Genomic DNA, 20,414 nt, shown 5'->3' on the forward strand with positions numbered 1-20,414 from the left:
TGGATGGATGGGTGGATGGATGGGTGGATGGATGGATGGGTGGGTGGATGGATGGATGGGTGGGTGGATGGATGGGTGGATGGATGGATGGATGGGTGGATGGATGGACGGACTGAGGAATGGACAGAGAGATGGATGGGTCACGACAGGTGGGTGGATGGATGAGTTAGATGGATGGAGTTGGGTGGATGCACAGATAGACAGGTGGTGGGACACCGGATGGACGGATGGACTGGTGGATGGATGGGGGAGGGAAGATGGACCACTCTTCCCTCAGTCGTTTGCACAAGTGTTACCTTCTGGATGAGGCCGTCCTTGACACACCTGCTTGAATAAATCCTACCGTCACTGTTTCTCCCCACCTTTTTCCACAGTCATGTCCAGTGTCTCTTTCTTTTATTTTATTTTTGAGAGAGACAGAATGAGCAAGAAGGGAGAGGGGTGGAGGGAGTCAGAGTCCAACCAGACTCCATGCTCAGCAAAACCCTGGGATCACGACCTGAGCTGAAATCAAGAGCTGGACCCCAAGCACCCACCTCTCTTTTCTTCAGTTCCCGTGTGTCTCGTTGTTCATTGTGTGTGTCTCTTCCGACAGCCGGCGCGGAGCCGGCGGGGAGGGAGACGTGCGGGTGGGTGCGCGGCGGCCCGTGGGGGACGGAGCCCAGGGACGAGAGAACTGGATTCGTGGGGGAAGGCCTGGCAGGGCTGGGCTGGTGCCGCACCTGCAGCTCCAGCTGCATCTACAGGACACGACCGGTGTGTCCGCGGACGCCTGTTGGGCACGCAGATGCACGCGCTCCCTCTGGGCCCTGCCCTGGACGCTCACCTGCCTGGGGCGCCAGGGCGTGGCGGGGGGGGGCGTCAGCGGTCCCGGGGGTGCAGCGCTGTGCCGGCCCCACAGCCCACAGGTGGTGGGGTCCCGTCCCTGGTTTGCATCGCGACCGGGTTGTTAGGAGCGTCACCCGGCAGCCCCTGCCGCCCGCCTCACAGGGGTGCGTGCACCGTCAGGACACGGCGTGTGCGGGGAGCCCCCTCCCCGGGCCCAGCCCCCCCCCAGGGACACCTGCTCCGCGGGCGCTCCTTTATTTGCAGTTCTGCCTTTGACCGCCAAGCACCTCGGAGGGCAGGGTGGGCGTGTCTCCTTCTTGCAGCTCCAGAAAGCTCGGGGAAGGGATGGCGGGAAGGAGAGGGCGTGAGCCCGGCCAGACCCCTCTGGCGTCCCTCCCCGCCTCTGTACCGCATCCAGGGTGCCACCTGGCGGGGAGCTGGCCAACCACAGGTGCTGCCATGAGGCCTCGCGGCCGTCCTCTGCCCCCTCCTTCCCGGTCCCTGCTCCTGGGGACGGAGGCTACAGCCAGGGGCCCACCTGCCAGACGCGGGGTCCTGGCGGAGATCCCGATGGCCACTCAGGAGGACCCTGGCCGTGGCCGTGGGGGCCTAGGACCCTGGAGCTGCAGCTTCAGAACCCCGGTGCCACGGGACGGGAAGGGGGTGGCTGGGGCTACAGACCCGGGAGACCCGGGGAGAGGATGCAGTTCTTCGTGGCAGGGCGCGAGCCCGGGCTGCTCCGCACCGGTGGCCCTTAACCTGGTCTCTCGGCCTCCGCTGTGGGCACTTGGGCTGCGATCGGTGGCCGTGGCCTCCAGAGCTGGCCCCGCCCTCTACCCCTCGTGAGGACTAGGGCAGGACCCTCCCTGTCTGAGGGTCTCTGAGTCTGGGCCTCACGCAGACCCGAGGAGGCTCAGGGAGGAGGAGACCCAGGCCCAGGGGGGCCCTCTCTGGGACGTGGCTCTCATGCTACAAAGAGGAGGAAAGGGGGTGCAGAGGCCACGGGCATCCCTGCAGCCGGTGGAGTGGCCAGCACCCCGGGGAGGGCTGTGTCTAGGGCCACGCGACTGCTGGGCCCCCCCCTCCGTCCCCATCCCCCCCCCACCCCGGGCCGCGGCCGTGCCTCTGTGGATCTCTGGGGTCAGCCTGCTCCAGGGTGGGGTCTGTCGTTCCAGGGACAGAGGCCTGGGGAGCTGGTCCCGTCTCCCACCTGGTCCCTTCCCCAAAGGAGGTGTCCTGTGAACTCAGCCCCATCCAGGGCGGCTGTGGCGAAGGCGAGGGAGGCCGGCTCAGACGTCCCTCCGGGCAGCGCCCTCCCCCTGCGTGAGCAGAGCGCGGCCCCCACCCCGCCCGCCGTCCTGTGTTGGCCCCACGGCGGCTCACGCACAGACACAGCCCCACACACTCGGTGGGTCCCCCGCTCCCCGACAGCTTTGGTTCTGAGCCCGGGGGGCAGAGGTGGGTGCAGCGGCCGACAGCCCTGATCAGGAAGCAGACCGGCAGGAAACAAGCACGTGACAGGTCACTTCAGAGGGCCAGGCGCCCCGGAGATGACCACCAGGAAATGTGGAAGAGAGACCCGGGGCAGGACCCAGTGCTGGTGGGGGCGGGGGGGTGGAAGGGAGGTGGAGACGAGGGGGCAAAGCAGAGTCGGGATGGCTGGAGAGAGGGAGGGGGGAGATGGGCAGGGGGAGGGGAGGGGAGGGCAGGGGCCACGGGGCGGGTTAAGATGTTCCATTTCAACAATGGGGAGCCACGGAGGGTTGTAGGCAGGAGAGGTGAATGGCCTGATACTGGGCTGGGGGCGCTGGGGCGGGGTCTCCGGGAGGCAGAGGAGCAGGACGGGAATAGAGGGAGGGGAAGGGGGGGCAGGCGTGTTCCCCACAAGCTTGAGGGGCTGGGGAGACACCCGCAGGACCCCCAGCGGGCTCAGGCCCCAGGCCGGCAGGGTGGGCGTGAGCCCGGGCTGGTCACTGAGTTGGGGAGTGGCCCAGCAGACCCCCCATCTTGCCGGGGCTGTCGTCTGACCCTGTGCTCACGGCCACTCCCCTTCAGAATCTGGTCCACAGGGTCTCGGGCCCCGAGGGCTTGTGGGTTCCGCTTCCCTGGGGCCCATTATTTCCCGAGGAACCTCAGAAAACCCCCGTCCCCCCTGGGCGGGTCCCCAGCAAAGCCAGGGGACGAGCCCAGGCTGTGATGTGAGCCCTCGTGTCCAGGGGCAAAGCTGGCTTCCACTGCCTGGGCCGCCTCGGGGGTCCTGACTTCGCACGCAGTCCTGGGGCGCCCTCTGGTGGCTGATGGGTCAGACTGACGAGGCCCTGGGGTCCCAGAGGGCAGGGCCTAGATGCTGTTCCCCTCCCCTTCCCCAGCTCAGGGACCGAGGCATCCTGGTAGGCGGCCTGGGGAGGGGGGTCCTGGGGGTCTCTTTGAGGAAGGGGCATACAGAAGTGTCGTCCAGGCTCTGTTCTCACGCGTGACCCCCAAACTCAGAAGTCGGGCTTTCAGGTTCCCATTTTCCAGAGACACAGAGGCCCGGAGAGGGTGAGGATCCGCAGGGTGTGAGCCCAGGAGGGGAGGCGCAGTCTCTCGCTGCGGGTCCTCCGCTGGGCCGCACACCCCGGGCTCAGCCGTTCACCTGCTGGACAAAGAAACTGGTGTGCGTCCGGTGTGACATGGACGGACTTGCCCCCCGCCCCAGGCCACCCCCGGGGGCAGCCCATGGAGGGCATGACCACAAGCAAGCGGCGTGGCAGCCACCCCTACGTGGGGCCGCCTGCATTCGTGCCCAAGGCCGGGCCGGGAAAAGCTGGGCCTCCGCCTTGGGGAGGGGGGGCGGGGGGGCTTCGGCCACAGCAGGCCTGTGGGTCCGTCGTGCGGAGATCAGGTGGTGCCCGTGTCAGTCACGGCATTGGCTGCCCAGGTGCCAGGCGTGGCGGGCAGGGAGGAGGAGCAGAGGGCTGGCTGGCGGGCGCCCCGTGCGGTGGGCGGCCCGCACCCTGCATCGCTGCCAGCAGTCGCATGTCCGGGTGCCGGGGAGAAGGCAGGCAGGTAGGTGCCCTAAGCTGCCAGCCTCCAGGTGGCACGGGGAGGGGGCTCCAGCCACATCCCTGACTCTCGTCCCCCGGTCTGCAGCCTGGAGAGGACTCTGCCTTCCTGGGGTGGGGGAGGACAGCCTCCCGGTCTGACGCAGGGGGGTGGGAAGGGGCTGCCCCAGGCCGAAAGCCAGTGCTTGGGGCAGGTCCTGCCTGGCTGGTGGGGTGGCCCCAAGGCCCTGGGTCCTGGACTTCGGGGCAGCGTCTGCCCAAGCAGCTGGGAGAGGAGGCTGGGGCTCCAAGCCGGCACCTGTCTAGGTGAGGCTCACCCATACTGCCCTCCCCCTGACCCACGGCCTCCACGCCGGGCCTCACTCGGGGGACAGAGGGGCCACAGCACTGACCACTGGCCTGCTGAGCTCGGTGGGGGGTCTGCCTGGCGCCTTCTCACTGCTGGTCTCTCCCTGCATCTCATGAAGGAGGAGTTGGGCCCAGAGAGTCTGATGGGCTGGCCCACGGTCACACAGCTGGGGGAAGGGCTGGGCCAGGACCCCTGGGGCCTGGGTGCCTGGCTGCATCCATGCTGGGGCCCTTTCCCTGATGGCCTCTGAGAAGGGGTGGCCGTTTGCCCCCCCCCCAAGCGAGAGCCCCCAGTACCCTTGCTGCCAGGGCTAGAGATTTTGCCTCAGTTTCCCCAACCAGGATTTGTGGGGTGGGGTTCCGACCAGGGTTTGTAGGGGATCCCCCAGCTTCCCGGACGCCCCCACCCCTCCAGGAACAAGGACAGCAGCTCATGCAAATCCTGCCTTTTTGCATAGCCTGCCCACTCAGAGGCCCCATTTGCCTGGCACTCAGCAGGGGACCCAGATGCCCCCCCGAGGCCCCCAGGCCGGGGTGTGGGGCCGTGGTGGCGCTCCTAGGGACGCAGGCTGGTGCCCACGCTCCTGCTCAGGACCACCTGTCTGGTCAAGGAGGACTGAGGCCCCGGCGGGGAGGGAGGAAGGAGGAAGTCAGGGCCTGCCCCCACCATCCCCGCCAGGTCCCCTCCCCGGGCCTGCAGGGTCCCCTGCCTGAGGCTCACAGGGTCCAAGCACAGCCGCGTGGTCCTGGCCCCACGCCCCCCGGACCCTCGCACTCCCTGGGCGGTGCGCGTCCTGGTCACGGGGCACACGTCCAGAGGCGGCCAGGGGGCACCTGACCGGGCAGCGGCGCCACAGGCGCCTGGCGGGAGTGAGGCCTGTTCACAGACAGTGGCCCTGCGGCCGCCCTCCTGCCCCCACCCCCAGCCTGGCACACACTCTGCACCCGCCGCCTGCACTTTGGGGTTGAGGAATGTCCCCCAGAAATTCACAATGTGACTCATCTGGAAATGGCGTCTTTGCAGGCGTAACTAGTGGAAATGAAGTCACCGGGGGGTGAGGTGGGCCCCTATCCAGTGACTGGTGTCCCTGTGAGATGAGGGACGTTTGGACACAGAGACACAGGAGGGGCCACGTGAGGACGGAGGCAGAGGCTGGAGGGACGTGGCCACAGCCCAGGGACGCCTGGAGCCCCCGGGAGCCGAGGGGGCGGGGAGGACGCTCCCTCAAGCCTCTGGAGGGAGCACGGCCCCGCGACCCTTGCATCTGGACCTCGGGCCCCTGAGCTGGGAGCAGGCAGGTCCCTGTTGCTCTAAGCCGCCCGCTCTGTTGGACTCGGTCACAGCTGCCCTGGTCATATCTGCACACGGCCAGGCCTTGTCCCCCCAGACACCAGCCTCCTATTAAAAGTCCGTAATCCCCTGCTTGGAGAGGTCACATTCAAATCCAGCCCAGGTTCCTGCTGGGGGGGGGAGGAGGGGAGCCAGGAGGATTTGCATCCTGCCCGCCCTCAGGGTGCCCGCCCTGCCCAGACACAGGGTGGCCCCGGCCTGGGGTCTGGCACCAGCACGGCAGCGGCCCTCTGTGTTGTGGCTGCAGGAGTGGCCAGGCAGTGGGGACAGATGACCACACAGTGTACGTCCCAAATCGGGGCATCAGGGGACCGTGTGCCCTCTAAAGCGTCGAGGGGCGTCCTGCCTCGCTTCTTCCAGCTTCTGGGGCTCCAGGGGTTCCTGGGCGTGTGACCTCATGGCTCAGCCTCTCCTCTTCCTAGGAGGACCCCAGCCACTTCCAGGGGCCACCTTACGGTCCTCATCTGAATGTGATGATGTTTGCGGAGAGCTTATTTGCAGAGGGCCCCGTTCACAGGGCCAGGAGTTAGCACTCGGACATGCGTTTCCGGGGGACACAGGCTGGGGAGGCCGTGAGGATGCAGGTCCCTGCAGAGCCTGTGGGGCCGTGACCGCCACTGCTGTCCCTTCCTGTGTACGCAGGTGGCCCCTCTCCAAGAAACAGAGGGTGCTCTTCTGGCCGGGGGACACACCAGCCTGAGCCTCTCACCTACAACCCCTGTCTGGCAGGCACTCCAGGGTGTCCATCCCATCCCGGGGGTGCGGGCAGATAGGCTGCGTGTCCGGAAGCCCAGGGGACTTTTGGGGTTTCTAGGACACCCCCCACCAAAGCCTCTGGGAAGTAGTCACCGGAGAGGCCGACCCGAGACTCCCCGGGGGGTGGTGAGTAGCAGGGCCGGGAGCCAGGTGGAGCGGCTAAGGTGCAGCCCCACCCCACTGGGAAGGGGTGGGACGTGGGGGGCTCCAGCCGCTGAAGCCGGGTTGCGGGGGGGCCTTGTGGACGCCCAGCAGGGAGGGCACTGGGGCAGAGCCAGCAGGGCGGTGGGGGGTGGGGGAGGGCCTTCCCGGTGAAGGCAGCCGCTGGCGTCCTGCAGGGAGGGGGACAGGGTTTGCCCCTCATGCCCTTGGAGGTGGGCCCTGTCCCCACAGAGAGGTCCTCATGTGGGACGCGGGGAGCCCCGGCCCTGGTAGCCCCAGGGCTGCCGGACGTGCGCGGGCACCGGGTCTGTGCAGGGGCGAGATCGAATTCGGAGGGTCTGGGAAGAAGCGAGGCAAGGTAAGGGGCTGCCCTCCCCTGTGCTGAGGCCCACCCTTCCCCCTCCACCTTGTCAGAAGCCCTGAGCTCCCCCCACCCCTGCACACGGAGCACTGGGCACATGACCCCTCCAGAGCCGTTGTCAGAGCCTCCGGGGGCCACGTGCCCTCTGCCTCCCCCCGCACCCCCATGCACCGCACATCCAGGACCCCTCCTCTGTGCCCCCCACTCCGCCCCGCCACGGAGAGGGAAGCGAGGCCCAGACAGCAGTCAGGGCTGCCAGGGTCAAGGGGCCGGTGAAGGCGGGACCCACTCGAGCCCTGGCTTCCTGCTGCCACTCTGCGTCTGATCCGGGTCAGCCTCTCTCCTGATGCTGGCTGCTCCCCATCCCCTTGTGCCCCCGTGCCCAGTGCCCTGTGCCCACACCCCCCATGCCCAGTGCCCCATACCCAGCACCCATACCCAGCACCCCATGTCTAGTACCCCCATGCCCAGCACCCCATACCCAGTACCCCCAATACCCAGCACCCCACACACACCCTGAGGCTGCAGGCCACCCTGACCTGCAGTTCGTGAAGGTTCCGAGCACCGTGGCCCCCTCCATGCTCTTCGACCTCCTGCTGACCGAGTGGCACCTGCCGGCCCCCAGCCTTGTGGTGTCCCTGGTGGGCGAGGAGCGGCCGCTGGCCATGAAGTCCCGGCTGCGGGATGTGCTGCGCAAGGGGCTGGTGAAGGCAGCTCAGAGCACAGGTGAGGCCCTGCATGGCCCCCAGCGCCCCTGCGCACAGCCCCAAGGCCCTGCGCTCGGCCTCCCTCCTGCAGCCTGCAGGGGAGCAGCGGAGGGGCCAGGACCTCCCCCCCCCGGAGGCGCAGCCCACGCCACGGGCCTCGGCAGGAGCCTCCCGGGCAGCCGCTCTGTCTGCGCCCTGTGCCCAGGCCCCCACCGCACCCTTGGCCTCCTTCAGGAGAGTGGCCTGGCCGGACGGTGGCTGGGTCAGAACCACGTCTAGCCCGGCGGGTCCAGCCCAGCAGAAGGCGGTGAGGTTTCCGAAGCCCCTCGCCGCGAGGTCACTGTGGGGCAGCAAAGGCTCGCACACCCAACCAGGCCCAGGGCTTCATGGTTCCGGACAACCTTCCCCGACTCCGGTCCAGCACAGGCAGTGGCCTGCGGTCTGGGGGGAGGGGGCGCCCTGGGGACCCACTCCCGACTGACACTTGCAGGCAGGAGGGGGGCTGTGGCTCTGGGGGGGCCTGAGGACCCAGGCCCCCGGCCACACTGAGCCCCATGCCGTAGGAGCCTGGGTCCTGACCAGCGCGCTCCGGGTGGGCCTCGCCCGGTACATCGCACAGGCCGTGCGTGACCACTCACTGGCCAGCACGTCCGCCAAGGCCCGCGTGGTGGCCGTCGGCATCGCCTCGTTGGGCCGCGTCCTGCACCGCCAGCTTCTGGATGACGCCCCGGTAAGCGTCTGTCTGGCAGCCACCCAGCACGTTGGGCCTGGGGGGCGGGAAGGGTCCCGAGGCCCCCACACCAGGGTGGGAGGTACATTGAGGAAGTCACCGACGCGCTCCCCAAGGCTGGCCACACCCCACCATCTGCTGCCCACCGGTTATTTGGCACACCCGGGGCCCCCCACACGCCAGGCCTGCAGTGGCCAGAGTAGCTCCTACCCTGGGGGCTCACAGGCTCGGGGAGCGAGGCCGGCCCCCTGAAGGACTGAAACACCCAGGTGAAGCTGTGAGGGGAGCAGAGGGAGGGAAGAAGGGGAGGGGGGAGGAGGAAGAAGAGGGACTGGGAGGGAGGGGGGAGAGGAGAGGGAGGGAGGAGGAAGAGGGAGGAGGTGAGAGAGGAAGGAGGGGAGGAGGAGGAAGAAGAGGGGAGGAGGAGAGAGAAAAGGAGGGAGGAGGGCGAGTGGGGAGGAGGGGCAGGGGGAAGGGAGGAGGAGTGGGGGGAGAAGCAGAAGGAGGGGAGGCGGGAGGGAGAGGAGCCCTGCACACATGGCCAGCAGGTGGCAGCACTGCTTAGGGAACAGTGTGGGGAGGGGTCTGCCGGACCCCCGCCGGCGCAGGGCCCCGCCCCCCCCGTCAGGACTGGTGCCCCAGGGGACGAGGCCCCACCTGGCTGCTGGCCCGCAAGCCTGGGTGACCTGGGCAGGTGATCTCTGCTCCCGGCCCAGAGTCTGCCCCAGGCAGCCCCACGGCTCTGGCTTTGTCTAGAGGACCCCCTGGCCGCCCCCCCCTCCCCACACCCCTGGGTCCCAGGCGCTGGCAGCCCAGCCCTCTGTCCCTCTGGGGGTGGGGACAGTCCTGGGCAGAAGGAACCTCACGCAGGCCTCATGGTGTGTGCGGGGTGGGGTCCAGGAGGACAGCCCCGTCCACTACCCCGCGGACGAAGGCAGCGGCCAGGGCCCCCTCTGCTCGCTGGACAACAACCACGCCCACTTCATCCTGGTGGAGCCTGGGCCCCCCGGGAAGGGGGACGGGCCCACGGAGCTGAGGCTGAGGCTGGAGAAGCACATCTCGGAGCAGAGAACCGGCTACGGGGGTGAGACCTGCCCCGGGGGGGGGGGGCGTCATGGGGGCAGAGGGTGTGGGCAGGGTTGGACGGACCCCCAGGTGGGCAGGGAAGGGCATTGCAGGCTGAAGGCGCTGTGCGTGCCTTCGAGTGGAGGCCTGGACTGTAAGGCTGTCAGGGACGGGAAGCCATCAGGGGGCCCGTGGGGGCCCAGCTAGGGGTCTGGCCCTTCCTGCTAGACGGCAGAGCTGCAGGTTTGTTTGCCCGGGCCCCCCCCCTCCCCATCCCCCCACCCTGGGCCGGAGGCTCTGTCTGTGGGCTCAGGGCTTTGGGAAGAAAAGGGATTTGCAAATTTTGAAAGGCCTAGTTTCCTCTACCAGCCCAGCGAGCCATGAGGTCCGCTGCCACCAGGGGGCAGTGTTACCCAAGGGATGGCAGTGGCTGTGGCCAGGGGTGGGTGGGGGAGAAGGCCAGACTTAGTAAGAGATACTAGTGCGTAACTAAAACTTATACACAAAATATATAACTGCTTATGACATGTATAAACGATATAAAATATTTGTCGACCGAGTGTTCTTTAGAAGTGAAAACACAACCAAAGGCATGTCTAAACCACGCAGGTGGTGAGCGGCTCGGGTTTGCTGAAGCCCGGACGGCCCACTCCCGTTTACCCTCCAGATTCAACCAGGAGGCGCCTCTGGGAGTCGGGGGGTCCCGGGCGGGAGCCCCCTGGCCCCGGCCTCCCCGGGTCCTGCAGGTGCACATTTGAAGTCTCATTTCCGGTTAATGTTCCGGGGATGACACTGACCAAGGCCCCTCCCTCAGCCCTTGGGTTTGCTCCTGCGGGTCCCAGAGGGTCTGCAGGGCGGTCAGTGGAACTTTCTGCCACGATGGGAATAGAGGCGCCTGAAACGTGGCGGGCGCAGCCAGGGACTGAGTATTCCACTTCATTTATGTTCCTTTGTGTTTGAATACCTGTGACTGGCCTACTGGACGGGGGGGTGGGGCTGGCGTCCTTGTCCCCAAGCGAAGGGGCTTGTGTATGTGATATGCAGCCTGGAGCCCACGCTTCACTAGAAAAAGCCCCTGGGCAGGTGTTTCCCAGAGGTCGACGGCCCGAGGCCTGGGGGGCCCCCCCAGGTCCCCCCTCGCTCGGGGACCTGGGGGGACTTGACCGGTGCTCTGTCTGCAGGCACCGGCAGCATCGAGATCCCCGTCCTCTGTCTGCTGGTCAATGGTGACCCCGGCATCCTGGAGGTAGGGCGGGGGAGGGGGGAGGGGGCCTGGCGGGCGCCCCCTGGCCGGGCTACGGCCTGGGACAGGGCACCTCTGGTAGTGGGTCCAGGCTGGCCCCCCGCAAGCTGACTCGGGGTCCGCTCTCCCCACCACGCCGCCTCAGAGGATTTCCAGGGCCGTGGAGCACGCTGCCCCGTGGCTGATCCTGGCGGGCTCAGGGGGCATCGCGGACGTCCTGGCGGCCCTGGTGACCCAGCCCCACCTCCTGGTGCCCCAGGCGGTGGAGAAGCAGTTCAAAGAGAAGTTTCCCGGCCAGCGCTTGTGCTGGGAGGACATCGTGCACTGGACGCAGCTGGTAGGAGCCCCCTCCCGGTGGGGCCACCCCTGGGGAAAGTCCCGCGGGGCATCTCCTTGCCCCCGCCCACGAGGAGGGCCCCAGCCTCCTCCCTCCCCAGCAAGGCCTCCAGGACCGCTCTGGCTTCAAGCCCCTGGCCTGCCCCCTGCCCCCAGGGCCACTCAGGGCCTTTGTCCTGGTGTCCCAGCTGCAGAAGATCACCGCCCACCAGCACCTGCTCACCGTGCACGACTTCGAGCAGGAGGGCTCCGAGGAGCTGGACACTGTCATCCTTAAGGCACTGATAAAAGGTGAGGGCGCAGGGGAGGCGGTAGCCGGGGTGCTGCCCACACCGCCCCATCCTTGGCCTCACCCTCCAGGATCTGACACGTGCGTGGGGCAGGGCCACCGCCCAGAGACCACGTCAGTCAGCGGCCAGGACTCCTGGGAGGTGTCCCTCTGCTGTGTGGGCGTGTGCCCGTGTGTGCCTGTGTCTGTGTGAGTGCGTGTGCCCATGTGTGTGCCCGTGTCTGTGTATGTGTGTGTGTGCCTGTGTCTGTGTGAGTGCATGTGCCCACGTGAGTGTGCTCGTGTGAGTGCGTGTGCCCGTGTGTGAGTGCGTGTGCCCGTGTGTGGTGTTTGGCTCCTTCCTCTGAGCCCGTGTTTCCGAGGACCAGCCACGCTGTAGCATGTTGCTGCCTCCCTGCTTTCCGAGGGACAGTCCAGGGACTGGAGGGACGCAGCCCGTGTCTCTGTTCCTCGACGACAGACACTGTGCTGTCCCTGCTGTTCGGCTGTCCCTCAATAGGATTTTCATATTGGAGACACGCCGGGCTGAGGGACTGACCCGGGCCGGGAGGGACAGCGGGGCCGGGACGCCCTCAAGGGGAGGGAGCTCCTCCAGACAGACCGTCTGCTCCCCCCGCTTCACTCACCCTGTCCTGTCGGGGTCCCCCCTGCTCTGCCCTTCCTGTCCCATCGGGGTCCTGGGGGCCACTGTTGCTGCCGACAGCCTTGCAACTTCGTGGGCCTCGCACTGTCGTTCAGAGGGCGTGAAGCAGGCCACGGCTGCAGGGCTGTGTACCCAGCAGACCACCGCGAGGGGCCCTGAGACCCCGGCTCCGGGGGCCCCTGGGCGCACCCCTCACCTCCTGCCCGCTCCGCCCACAGCCTGCAAGAGCCACAGCCAGGAGGCGCAGGACTACCTGGATGAGCTTAAGCTGGCCGTGGCCTGGGACCGCGTGGACATCGCCAAGAGCGAGATCTTCAACGGGGACGTGGAGTGGAAGGTGCCGGCCCCCACCCCCACCCGCCAGCTGATGCCTCCTGAGCCTCCCTTCTGGCCGGCACAGGGCGAGGGCGGAGCGGAGGGCCTGGGGGCAGGCGGTGTGGCACTGGGGGGGGGGGGCCTTTCTGCCCCATGAGGCTGAGGGGGGCAGGGAGGCCACGGCACCCGTCGGGGGGTCCCCTGCACGGCTCCCACTCACTCTGCCCGTCTCCCCGCCCGCCCCGGCGTGTCTGGTGGCGGCCCCAGTCCTGTGACCTGGAGGAGGTGATGATGGACGCGCTGGTGAGCGACAAGCCCGAGTTCGTGCGTCTCTTCGTGGACAACGGCGCCGACGTGGCTGACTTCCTGACGCTGGGGCGGCTGCAGCAGCTCTACCGCTCGGCGCCCCCCAAGAGCCTGCTCTTCGACCTGCTGCAGCGGAAGCACGAGGAGGGCCGGCTGACGCTGGCCGGCCTGGGCGCCCAGCAGGCCCGCGAGCCGCCCGCGGGCCCGCCCGCCTTCTCCCTGCACGAGGTGTCCCGCCTGCTCAAGGACTTCCTGCACGACGCCTGCCGCGGGCTCTACCAGGCGGTGAGCGGGCGACGGCCGGGCGGGGGCGGGCCGGGCCGGGCTGCGGGGCCGGGCCGCTGACGGCTGTCCTGCAGGAGCGGGGGCCGGCCAGGTGGCCCGAGGCCCGGAAGGGGCTGCTGGACCTGAGCCGGAGGAGCGAGAACCCATGGCGGGACCTGTTCCTCTGGGCCGTGCTGCAGAACCGCCACGAGATGGCCACCTACTTCTGGGCCATGGTGTGTGGGCCCCGGACTGGGGGCGCGCCATGCAGGGGCGGGGGAGGTGGGCAGCCTCCTCAGACCCCGTCTCTCAGGGCCAGGAGGGGGTGGCCACCGCCCTGGCCGCCTGCAAGATCCTCCGAGAGATGTCCCACCTGGAGGCGGGGGCCGAGGGGGGCCGCACCAGGAGCGAGGCCAAGTACGAGCAGCTGGCCCTGGGTGAGCCACCGGCCTGGCGGCCAGCCGACCCGCGCGGCGGGGCCCCGGGAGGGGCAGACGGGCACTGGGCGGTGGCCCTGCAGCCCCAGGTCCCGGGCACAAACTGGGTCCTGCTGCCGTTCGGGACATTTGGGGTGATGGACGGGGGGCGGGCAGGGCCTTGGGCGGGTCAGGTGGGATGGGCGTGTCCGCGCGGGAGCCTCAGCGGCCCTGGCGAGGCGGGGTGGCCGCGTTGGCGAGCGGGCCGCCCTCGGGCAGACCTCTTCTCCGAGTGCTACGGCAGCAGCGAGGACCTCGCCTTCGCCCTGCTGGTGCGCCGCAGCCGCTGCTGGGGCAAGACCACCTGCCTGCACCTGGCCACCGAGGCCGACGCCAAGGCCTTCTTCGCCCACGACGGGGTGCAGGTGAGGGTCAGGGGCGAGGAGGGCGGCGGCCAGGAGGTGCCCCCGCTGCCGCTCGCCATGCCCTGGCCGTGCAGGGCAGGGGCTGCTCCGTTCCCGGACGGTGCCTGCCTGGCTGCCCTCTGCTTGTTGGCAGCCCTATCTCCACCTGGGGTCTCAGCAGAAGTGTCACCTCGTCAGCTCAGCCCTGCCGGACCCCAAAACACGGCCTCTCCCATTGACGGTTGTCCCCCCCAGGACGGAGGGGTGGGGGGGGACCTGAGGCTGTGCCTTTATTTCAGGCCTTCCTGACCAAGATCTGGTGGGGGAACATGGCCTCGGGCACAGCCATCCTGCGGCTGCTGGGGGCCTTCCTCTGCCCAGCCCTCATCTACACCAACTTCATCACCTTCAGGTCTGTCGGGTGCAGGCGGCCGCCAGGGGCCCTGGGCTTCGCTCGTGCCGGTGGTGGCCGCCACCCCCCCATGCCCCACGTCCAGGCCCCGCTGGGCAAAGACACCCCCCCACAGCCCTCCCCGCTGCCCCCTGTGCTTTTGCTGGCTGGGTGCTCGGGGCCAAGCAGGAGCCTCCGGTGCCCTTCCCACGGGTCCTGAGGGTGCCCTATGCTCCCAGCGAGGAGGCCCTGCTGTGGACGGCCCCCGAGGGCCTGCAGGAGCCGGGCGGCCTGGACTCGGAGAAGAGCCTGCTGTGCAGCCCGGGCAGCCGGTGAGGACGCTGGCAGGGGGCCGGCCAGGGGGCTGGACTCGCACCACGGGGCCCCGGCTGCCGGCCTCACCGCCACCCGTGGTCTCTCCTTGTGGCTCAGGCGGGACGCGTTGACCGAGGCAGCAAGGGCTCAGGGTAACCGAGGTCCGCGTGCCGCCTTCCTGCTGGCGCGCTGGCGGATGTTCTGGGGCGCGCCCGTGACCGTGTTCCTGGGGAACGTGGTCATGTACTTCGCCTTCCTGTTCCTGTTCACCTACGTCCTGCTGGTGGACTTCAGGCCACCTCCCCAGGGGCCGTCTGGGCCCGAGGTCACCCTCTACTTCTGGGTGTTTACACTGGTGCTGGAAGAGATCCGGCAGGTCAGTGGTGGGCCCTGCCCCCGCCCCCTGCGCCCCCCGCCAGGTCCCCCAGCCGTCAGGGGACCGTCCACCCCTCTGCCCCTCTGCCAGGGATTCTTCACAGATGAGGACACACGTCTGGTGAAGAAGTTCACCGTCTACGTGGAAGATCACTGGAACAAGTGTGACATGGTGGCCATCTTCCTGTTTATTGTCGGCGTCGCCTGCAGGTCTGTGGGGCCCAGAGCCCTGGGCACGCACAGGCCTCAGAAATCCAGCTTGTCCTTGGCACGCACGCCGCGTGTCCTGGAGGAAGCACCTGCCCCTCCGTGGGCACTAGCAGCCCGCCCCATCTGTCCCCTCCCCGCCAGGATGCTGCCCTCAGTGTTTGAGGCCGGTCGCGCGGTCCTTGCCGTCGACTTCATGGTGTTCACACTCCGCCTCATCCACATCTTTGCCGTCCACAAGCAGCTGGGCCCCAAGATCATCATCGTGGAGCGGATGGTGAGCCCCGGCCCCGGCGGCCCCCTCCCCAGCCTGGCCCCGGGGGCAGGAGCAGGTGAAACAGTGACCACTCCCCCCCTCCCCGCCCCGCTCCAGCCGGGCGACTGCTAACACTCTCCCTCCTTCCCCAAGATGAAGGACGTCTTTTTCTTCCTCTTCTTCCTGAGCGTGTGGCTCGTGGCCTACGGCGTGGCCACGCAGGCCCTGCTGCACCCCCACGACGGCCGCCTGGAGTGGGTTTTCCGCCGCGCGCTCTACCGGCCCTACCTGCAGATCTTCGGGCAGATCCCGCTGGACGAGATCGACGGTCAGCACGCAGCCCGGTGGAGGGGGGCCGCCTCTGAGCCGGCTGGACACAGGCCCCCCACTTCGGGGTGCAGTCAAATGGGGTCCAGGGGTCCAGTTTACAGAGGCTCCTGTTACAAGACCCCAGACATGGGGCCGTGGAGAGGAGCTGGCTGAGATGGGCAGGTCCCTGAGACGGTCCCCAGGCCCAGCTCACCTGCGGGGCTTGGGCCCAGCCCAGGTGCAGCCCGGGAGGGCTCCTGTTGGTCACGGACACCGGAGACCGCGGGCTCCAGGCTGGAAACTGAGGCACGAGGAGGCTGCCAGGCAGGCAGGGGCCCTGCTCTGGGGTGGGCTGTGCCAGGGCAGACACTGTGGACGCAGGGGAGGGGCCGTTCCGGTCCATCTCCAGGCCGGGTTCCGACACCTTCCCAGGACCGTGGGGACAGTGCTTCAGAGCCTGGGCGCCGGGGGCGAGAGGAGCGTGCGGAATGGGCCCCGGGCGGACGCACAGGCCAGGACGGGGGCCGGGAGGTGCCGCGCACCCACCCCCTGCTGCACGCCCGGAGCTCACCGTGGGCTCCCGGCACAAAGACTGACTCGGGGGCCATTAGGAGAGGGCCTCCCCCCAGAGAGGGAGCCACGGCCATGCCAGCCCAACACATGTGCACAGTGGGGACACAGGACACATGTGCAGACAGAGGCCCCCAGGGTCACCTGGACTCGGTCACAGCACCAAGCCCAGGAGGGGTGGCCACAGAAACACAGCGAAACATGCAGGGCCTGCGCTCACCCACTGAGATCTCCTCCTTCCCTCCCTGCCTCCCTTCCCGTGAGCGTGGGGGGCTGGCTGCGGAGGGGCCAGAGAGGTGATCCCCAGCCCCCCCAGGGCGCAAGGCCCAGCCCACTCCCACATTCAGCGGTGGCACTCCCACTTCCTTTGACCTGGTGTGGCCCAGAGATGCTGTGTCCGCAGTCGCTGCAGCCATCAGTGCCGAGGGTGGCCTGGCCAGATGAGCTCTGGAGGCGATGCAGACTTGCCCCCCAGCTGGGTGCCATGTGACAGGCCTCAGTGTTATAAAGGCCCTGAGAAGTTCTGCATGGGGGGACACAGTCACCCCTTGCGTAGGGCAGCTTTCTCCAAACTAGCTTTGAGCACAGCCCTTGGTGGCAGAGGTGAGGAAGCACACAACCACCAGCAGAGACTGGGGTCCGCCGTGCCCCATCTCCCAGATGGCTGCGCCCCCAGCGCGTGTGGCCCTGGCCATGACCACAGTCAGGTGGGGGTGGAGAGCTGACCACCCGTCCGGTTTGACAGGACGGGGATGTGCTACGACGGGAACTTTCAGTGCTCAGACAGTCCCGTCAGCCAGGGGAGCCGGTCACCGGCCGGGGCTCCATCCCCGGGGGCCTGAGCCCGAGGGGAAGCCCCGCGGATCTGAGGGTGCCGGCCGCCCGCCCCGCGCCACCTCGCCCCTCCCGTTTCAGAAGCCCGCGTGAACTGCTCCCTGCACCCGCTGCTGCGAGAGGGCCCAGCCTCCTGCCCGAACCTCTACGCCAACTGGCTGGTCATCCTCCTCCTGGTCGCCTTCCTGCTGGTCACCAACGTCCTCCTCATGAACCTGCTCATCGCCATGTTCAGGTGCCCCCCCACTGTCCCCGCTGTCCCGGCCCGGGGGCTGCAGGGGCCTCTCCACCGCGGGAGGGGCTGGGGCCTGGGTGCGAGGGGTCACCCCCAACACTGGCTCCCCTTCAGCCGGGCCCCAACTGCAGGCAGAGGGAGGGCAGGGCCCTGAGGAGGGGAAGGGTCAGGGGTAGGGCTGTCCCCTCCCCGGAACCAGAAGCCGGGGTCTGTCCAGGAGAGCAGGGGGGGGGACCCCACTCCAGTGAGCTCCACTCCAGCCACTCCCGCAGAGAAGTTGTGATCTGAGATGATCACAGCAGAAGGGGGCGCCCACAGCTCTGGGAGCCGCTCGGGAGGGGCTGGGGCGCCTGTGTGTCCCTGCCAGCCCCACGCCGGCCCCACAGCTACACGTTCCAGGTGGTGCAGGGCAACGCCGACACGTTCTGGAAGTTCCAGCGCTACCACCTCATTGTGGAGTACCACGAGCGCCCCGCCCTGGCCCCGCCCTTCATCCTCCTCAGCCACGTGAGCCTGGTGCTCAGGAGGCTCCTCCGGAAGGGGGCTGAGCAGAGGCGGGCTCGCCTGGGTGAGGCCACAGGGCTGGACACAGCCTGGCTGCCCTGGACCGTGGGGGGTGTGGGTGGGGTGGGCAGGCGAGGAGAGGCCGGGGCCCCTCCCCAACCCCCAGAGCAGCTGGCACAGGGCTGAGCCGAGTTCGCTGCAGAGGGGCCATCCCCCCACCTCCCACGCCGGGGCTGCAGAGATGGACAGCGCCCCCCGCACTTGCCCCCGGCTCCCCTGGCCCCGAGGCCCACATGGCTGTGGCCAAGCCTGTGGCTGCCCCCACCTCCCCAGAGAGAGACTTGCCGGAGCCCCTGGACCAGAAGATGGCCACCTGGGAGGCGGTTCAGAAGGAGAACTACCTGAGCAAGCTGGAGAGACAGAGAAAGGACAGCAAGGGGGAGGTGCTGCGGAAAACCGCCCACAGGTGCCGGGGGCCCAGGGAACCCCCACCTGGGGGCAAGCGGCTGTGTCCCTGCAGCGCCTCCCAAGGGAGGCCCGACCCCCGAGTGGGGCGCTGGCGGCTGGAAGACACGCCCCCCGCAGGACGTCTGTGGCTATCACCGCGGGGTGTCGGGCCCATAAGCTGGGCAGACTGAGGGTGGCAGGAGCTGCAGCCTGGCCTGGCCTGCCGTTAGGGGGCAGGAGGGCCAATCCAGGGGGTGCCCCCCTTGCTCTGGGGTCTCCCGAGTGGAACTCTCCCCAACCCTCTGGGTCCCCCCAAAATGGCCCATCCCAGCTGTCCAGGTGCCCGTGGCTCCCGCCTGCCCTGTCCCCAAGTCTTGCTGGCAGGCCTTCCTCAGCGCCCGTGGGCCTCCCAGGGAGGGGTCTGAAGGGCTCCCTGCACCCAGGTCTCAGGACGAGGGAAGAGGGCACGCCACCTCACCCCACCCAGAGAGGCCTCAGGGACCCCAAACCTCAGGGCCTGGGGGACAGGGGACGGAGTAGATGGGGAGCATCCCCGAATTTGGAGCGCCCTGTACCTACCAGCTTCTGCTACAGGGTGGACCTTGTTGCCAAGTACCTCGGGGGGCTGAGAGAGCAAGAAAAGCGCATCAAGCACTTGGAGTCACAGGTAGGCAGGGAGAGCTCGTGCCGTCTCCTGGCAGGGGGCCCTCACCCGCGACCCTGCGCCCAGGGCAGGGGGAGGCCCTCGGGAGGCTCAGTACCTGTACCTGCACCCCCACAAGTAACCTCAGAGACGGTGTGCCCTCCCTGGAGAGGGTACTGCGCTCAAGACCCCTCACGCCCCTCCCCTCAGGTAGAGCCAGAGGAGGGGAGGTCACGGGGAAGCAGGGCTATAGGGCTGCCCCAGATGCCTCTCTCCTGCAGGTCACCTACTGCACAGAGCTCCTGTCCTCCATGGCCTGGGGCGGCCCCCACCAGAGTAAGTGGTGTCCGGGGACGGCAGGGAGTGGGGAGGGGCCCAGGCTGATGTGGGGACGGGCAGAGTGCTGTGCTGTGTCACCTGCCTTCTCTGGGCCTCTGCTGCCTCCTTGTCCTGGCGGGGGCGGGGGGGGGAGGTGGCTGGCCAGTCTTTAGGGCCGGGCAGGCGCCGTGTGCCGAAGCCCATCCACTCAGCCAGGCCGGCCCGGGGGGCCCTGTCCAGCAGCAGCGCTCCTGAACCGCTTCCCTGGCCCTCTCACCCAGAGCCACCATGTCCTGGCTCCTCTGAACGAGGCACCGCTCCCTTCCCTGGGCCTGCCCGCTGGACGCCCAGCAGCTGAGGGGGCTTCCTTCCTTGCCAGACTCCCAGAACACCGAAGACGGACACCAGCAAGCGTCTGCTGACCGCAGGGAGGCTGGCGGCGGCTCTCGGACACCGGAACCATTAGGAGCGTCGGCGCACGGGGCCCACCCCTCCCAGAGCCCTGTGCCTGGCCCTCTGGCCCAGATCAGGATGGGCAGGCGGGGATACGGCCAGTGGCGGGCCGGCCTGGGCCCTGAAGATACACCAAACGTCTCCCCAGCTCCGGCAGAGCCCTCAGCGGGCTGTGGCTCTAGTGGCCTTGTCAGAAGGAAGGGCTCCCTGCCCTGCCTGGCACCTTCCCAGGACCTCTCTCCCCCTCAAAGCATGGTGGGCCCCCTTCCAGACTGGCAGAGCCCCGTGGGTCCCTGTCCCTAACTGCCCAGCCTGGGCTGACAGCAAGCACTTGCTGAGCGCTGTGCCTCCCTCCTGTCTGGTGGGCACATCTCGGGGCTCACGCGCATCTCCCACCCCCCCTGTGTCACCCACTAAGAGACTACTTTGTTCAAAACGTTTGTGGCTACTTCTGCCTTTATGACCGGGTCCAGGTGTCTACTACGCATGTCGGCTCTCACCCCACATGCCCCCAGGTGCTCTCATGGCACGGCGGGTGCTCCCATGCCACAGCAGGTGCCGGGCTGTGTCCAGCCTGGGCAACGGCCCCCGGATGCTGCCCCCACAGCTGCTTTATGACACCCACACCGAGCCATTGAGGGCCAGCAGGGCAGTGAGTGTGGGTTCATCTGCTCTGTGGGGCTGGGGTCCGGGCTCCTGTGCTCCCCCTAGCCAGGGTGAGTGGCCAGCCAGGTTGGCCCTCACTTCCTCTGGGGGCCTGGGGCAGGGACAGGCCCGGCAGGCGGCCCGGTCTCCACTGAGTCCCGCACCAGACCCGGGAGACAGGCCTGTTCCTGTCTGCCTTCCCTGACACCTTCAGGGGGCAGGCGTGCTGGTGCTGAACCCAGACGTCCATTTATAAACCCTCCCTGTCCCCTCAACACGAAGCCGGGGAGGCTCACATGAGGAAGGAGGACGTCAGAGAAGCCCCGAGGTGGAGGGTCTATAGG

At 68.2% G+C, this 20,414-nt stretch overlaps 1 protein-coding gene across 1 annotated transcript; it reads left to right on the top strand.

Annotated features, from left to right (window-relative positions):
• The first annotated feature begins 3,546 nt into the window (after window positions 1–3,546).
• On the top strand, window positions 3,547–20,145 carry TRPM5 (transient receptor potential cation channel subfamily M member 5). Its single transcript, XM_039235387.1, has 28 exons — window positions 3,547–3,876; window positions 3,961–3,986; window positions 6,721–6,847; window positions 7,396–7,576; window positions 8,121–8,287; window positions 9,188–9,371; window positions 10,534–10,598; window positions 10,741–10,932; window positions 11,120–11,222; window positions 12,082–12,200; window positions 12,446–12,783; window positions 12,837–12,984; window positions 13,062–13,185; window positions 13,444–13,589; window positions 13,868–13,980; window positions 14,199–14,291; window positions 14,392–14,650; window positions 14,741–14,859; window positions 15,001–15,133; window positions 15,266–15,440; window positions 16,907–17,060; window positions 17,447–17,628; window positions 17,898–18,030; window positions 18,606–18,678; window positions 18,936–18,990; window positions 19,352–19,507; window positions 19,941–20,077; window positions 20,137–20,145. The coding sequence occupies exons 1-28, from the start codon at window positions 3,547–3,549 to the stop codon at window positions 20,143–20,145; spliced, it is 4,041 nt and encodes a 1,346-aa protein (XP_039091318.1).
• Window positions 20,146–20,414: the final 269 nt, after the last annotated feature.

This window comes from Hyaena hyaena, unplaced genomic scaffold, assembly GCF_003009895.1.
Source record: "Hyaena hyaena isolate Hyena2069 unplaced genomic scaffold, ASM300989v1 scaffold_98, whole genome shotgun sequence".
Classification (NCBI taxonomy): Eukaryota; Metazoa; Chordata; class Mammalia; order Carnivora; family Hyaenidae; genus Hyaena; species Hyaena hyaena.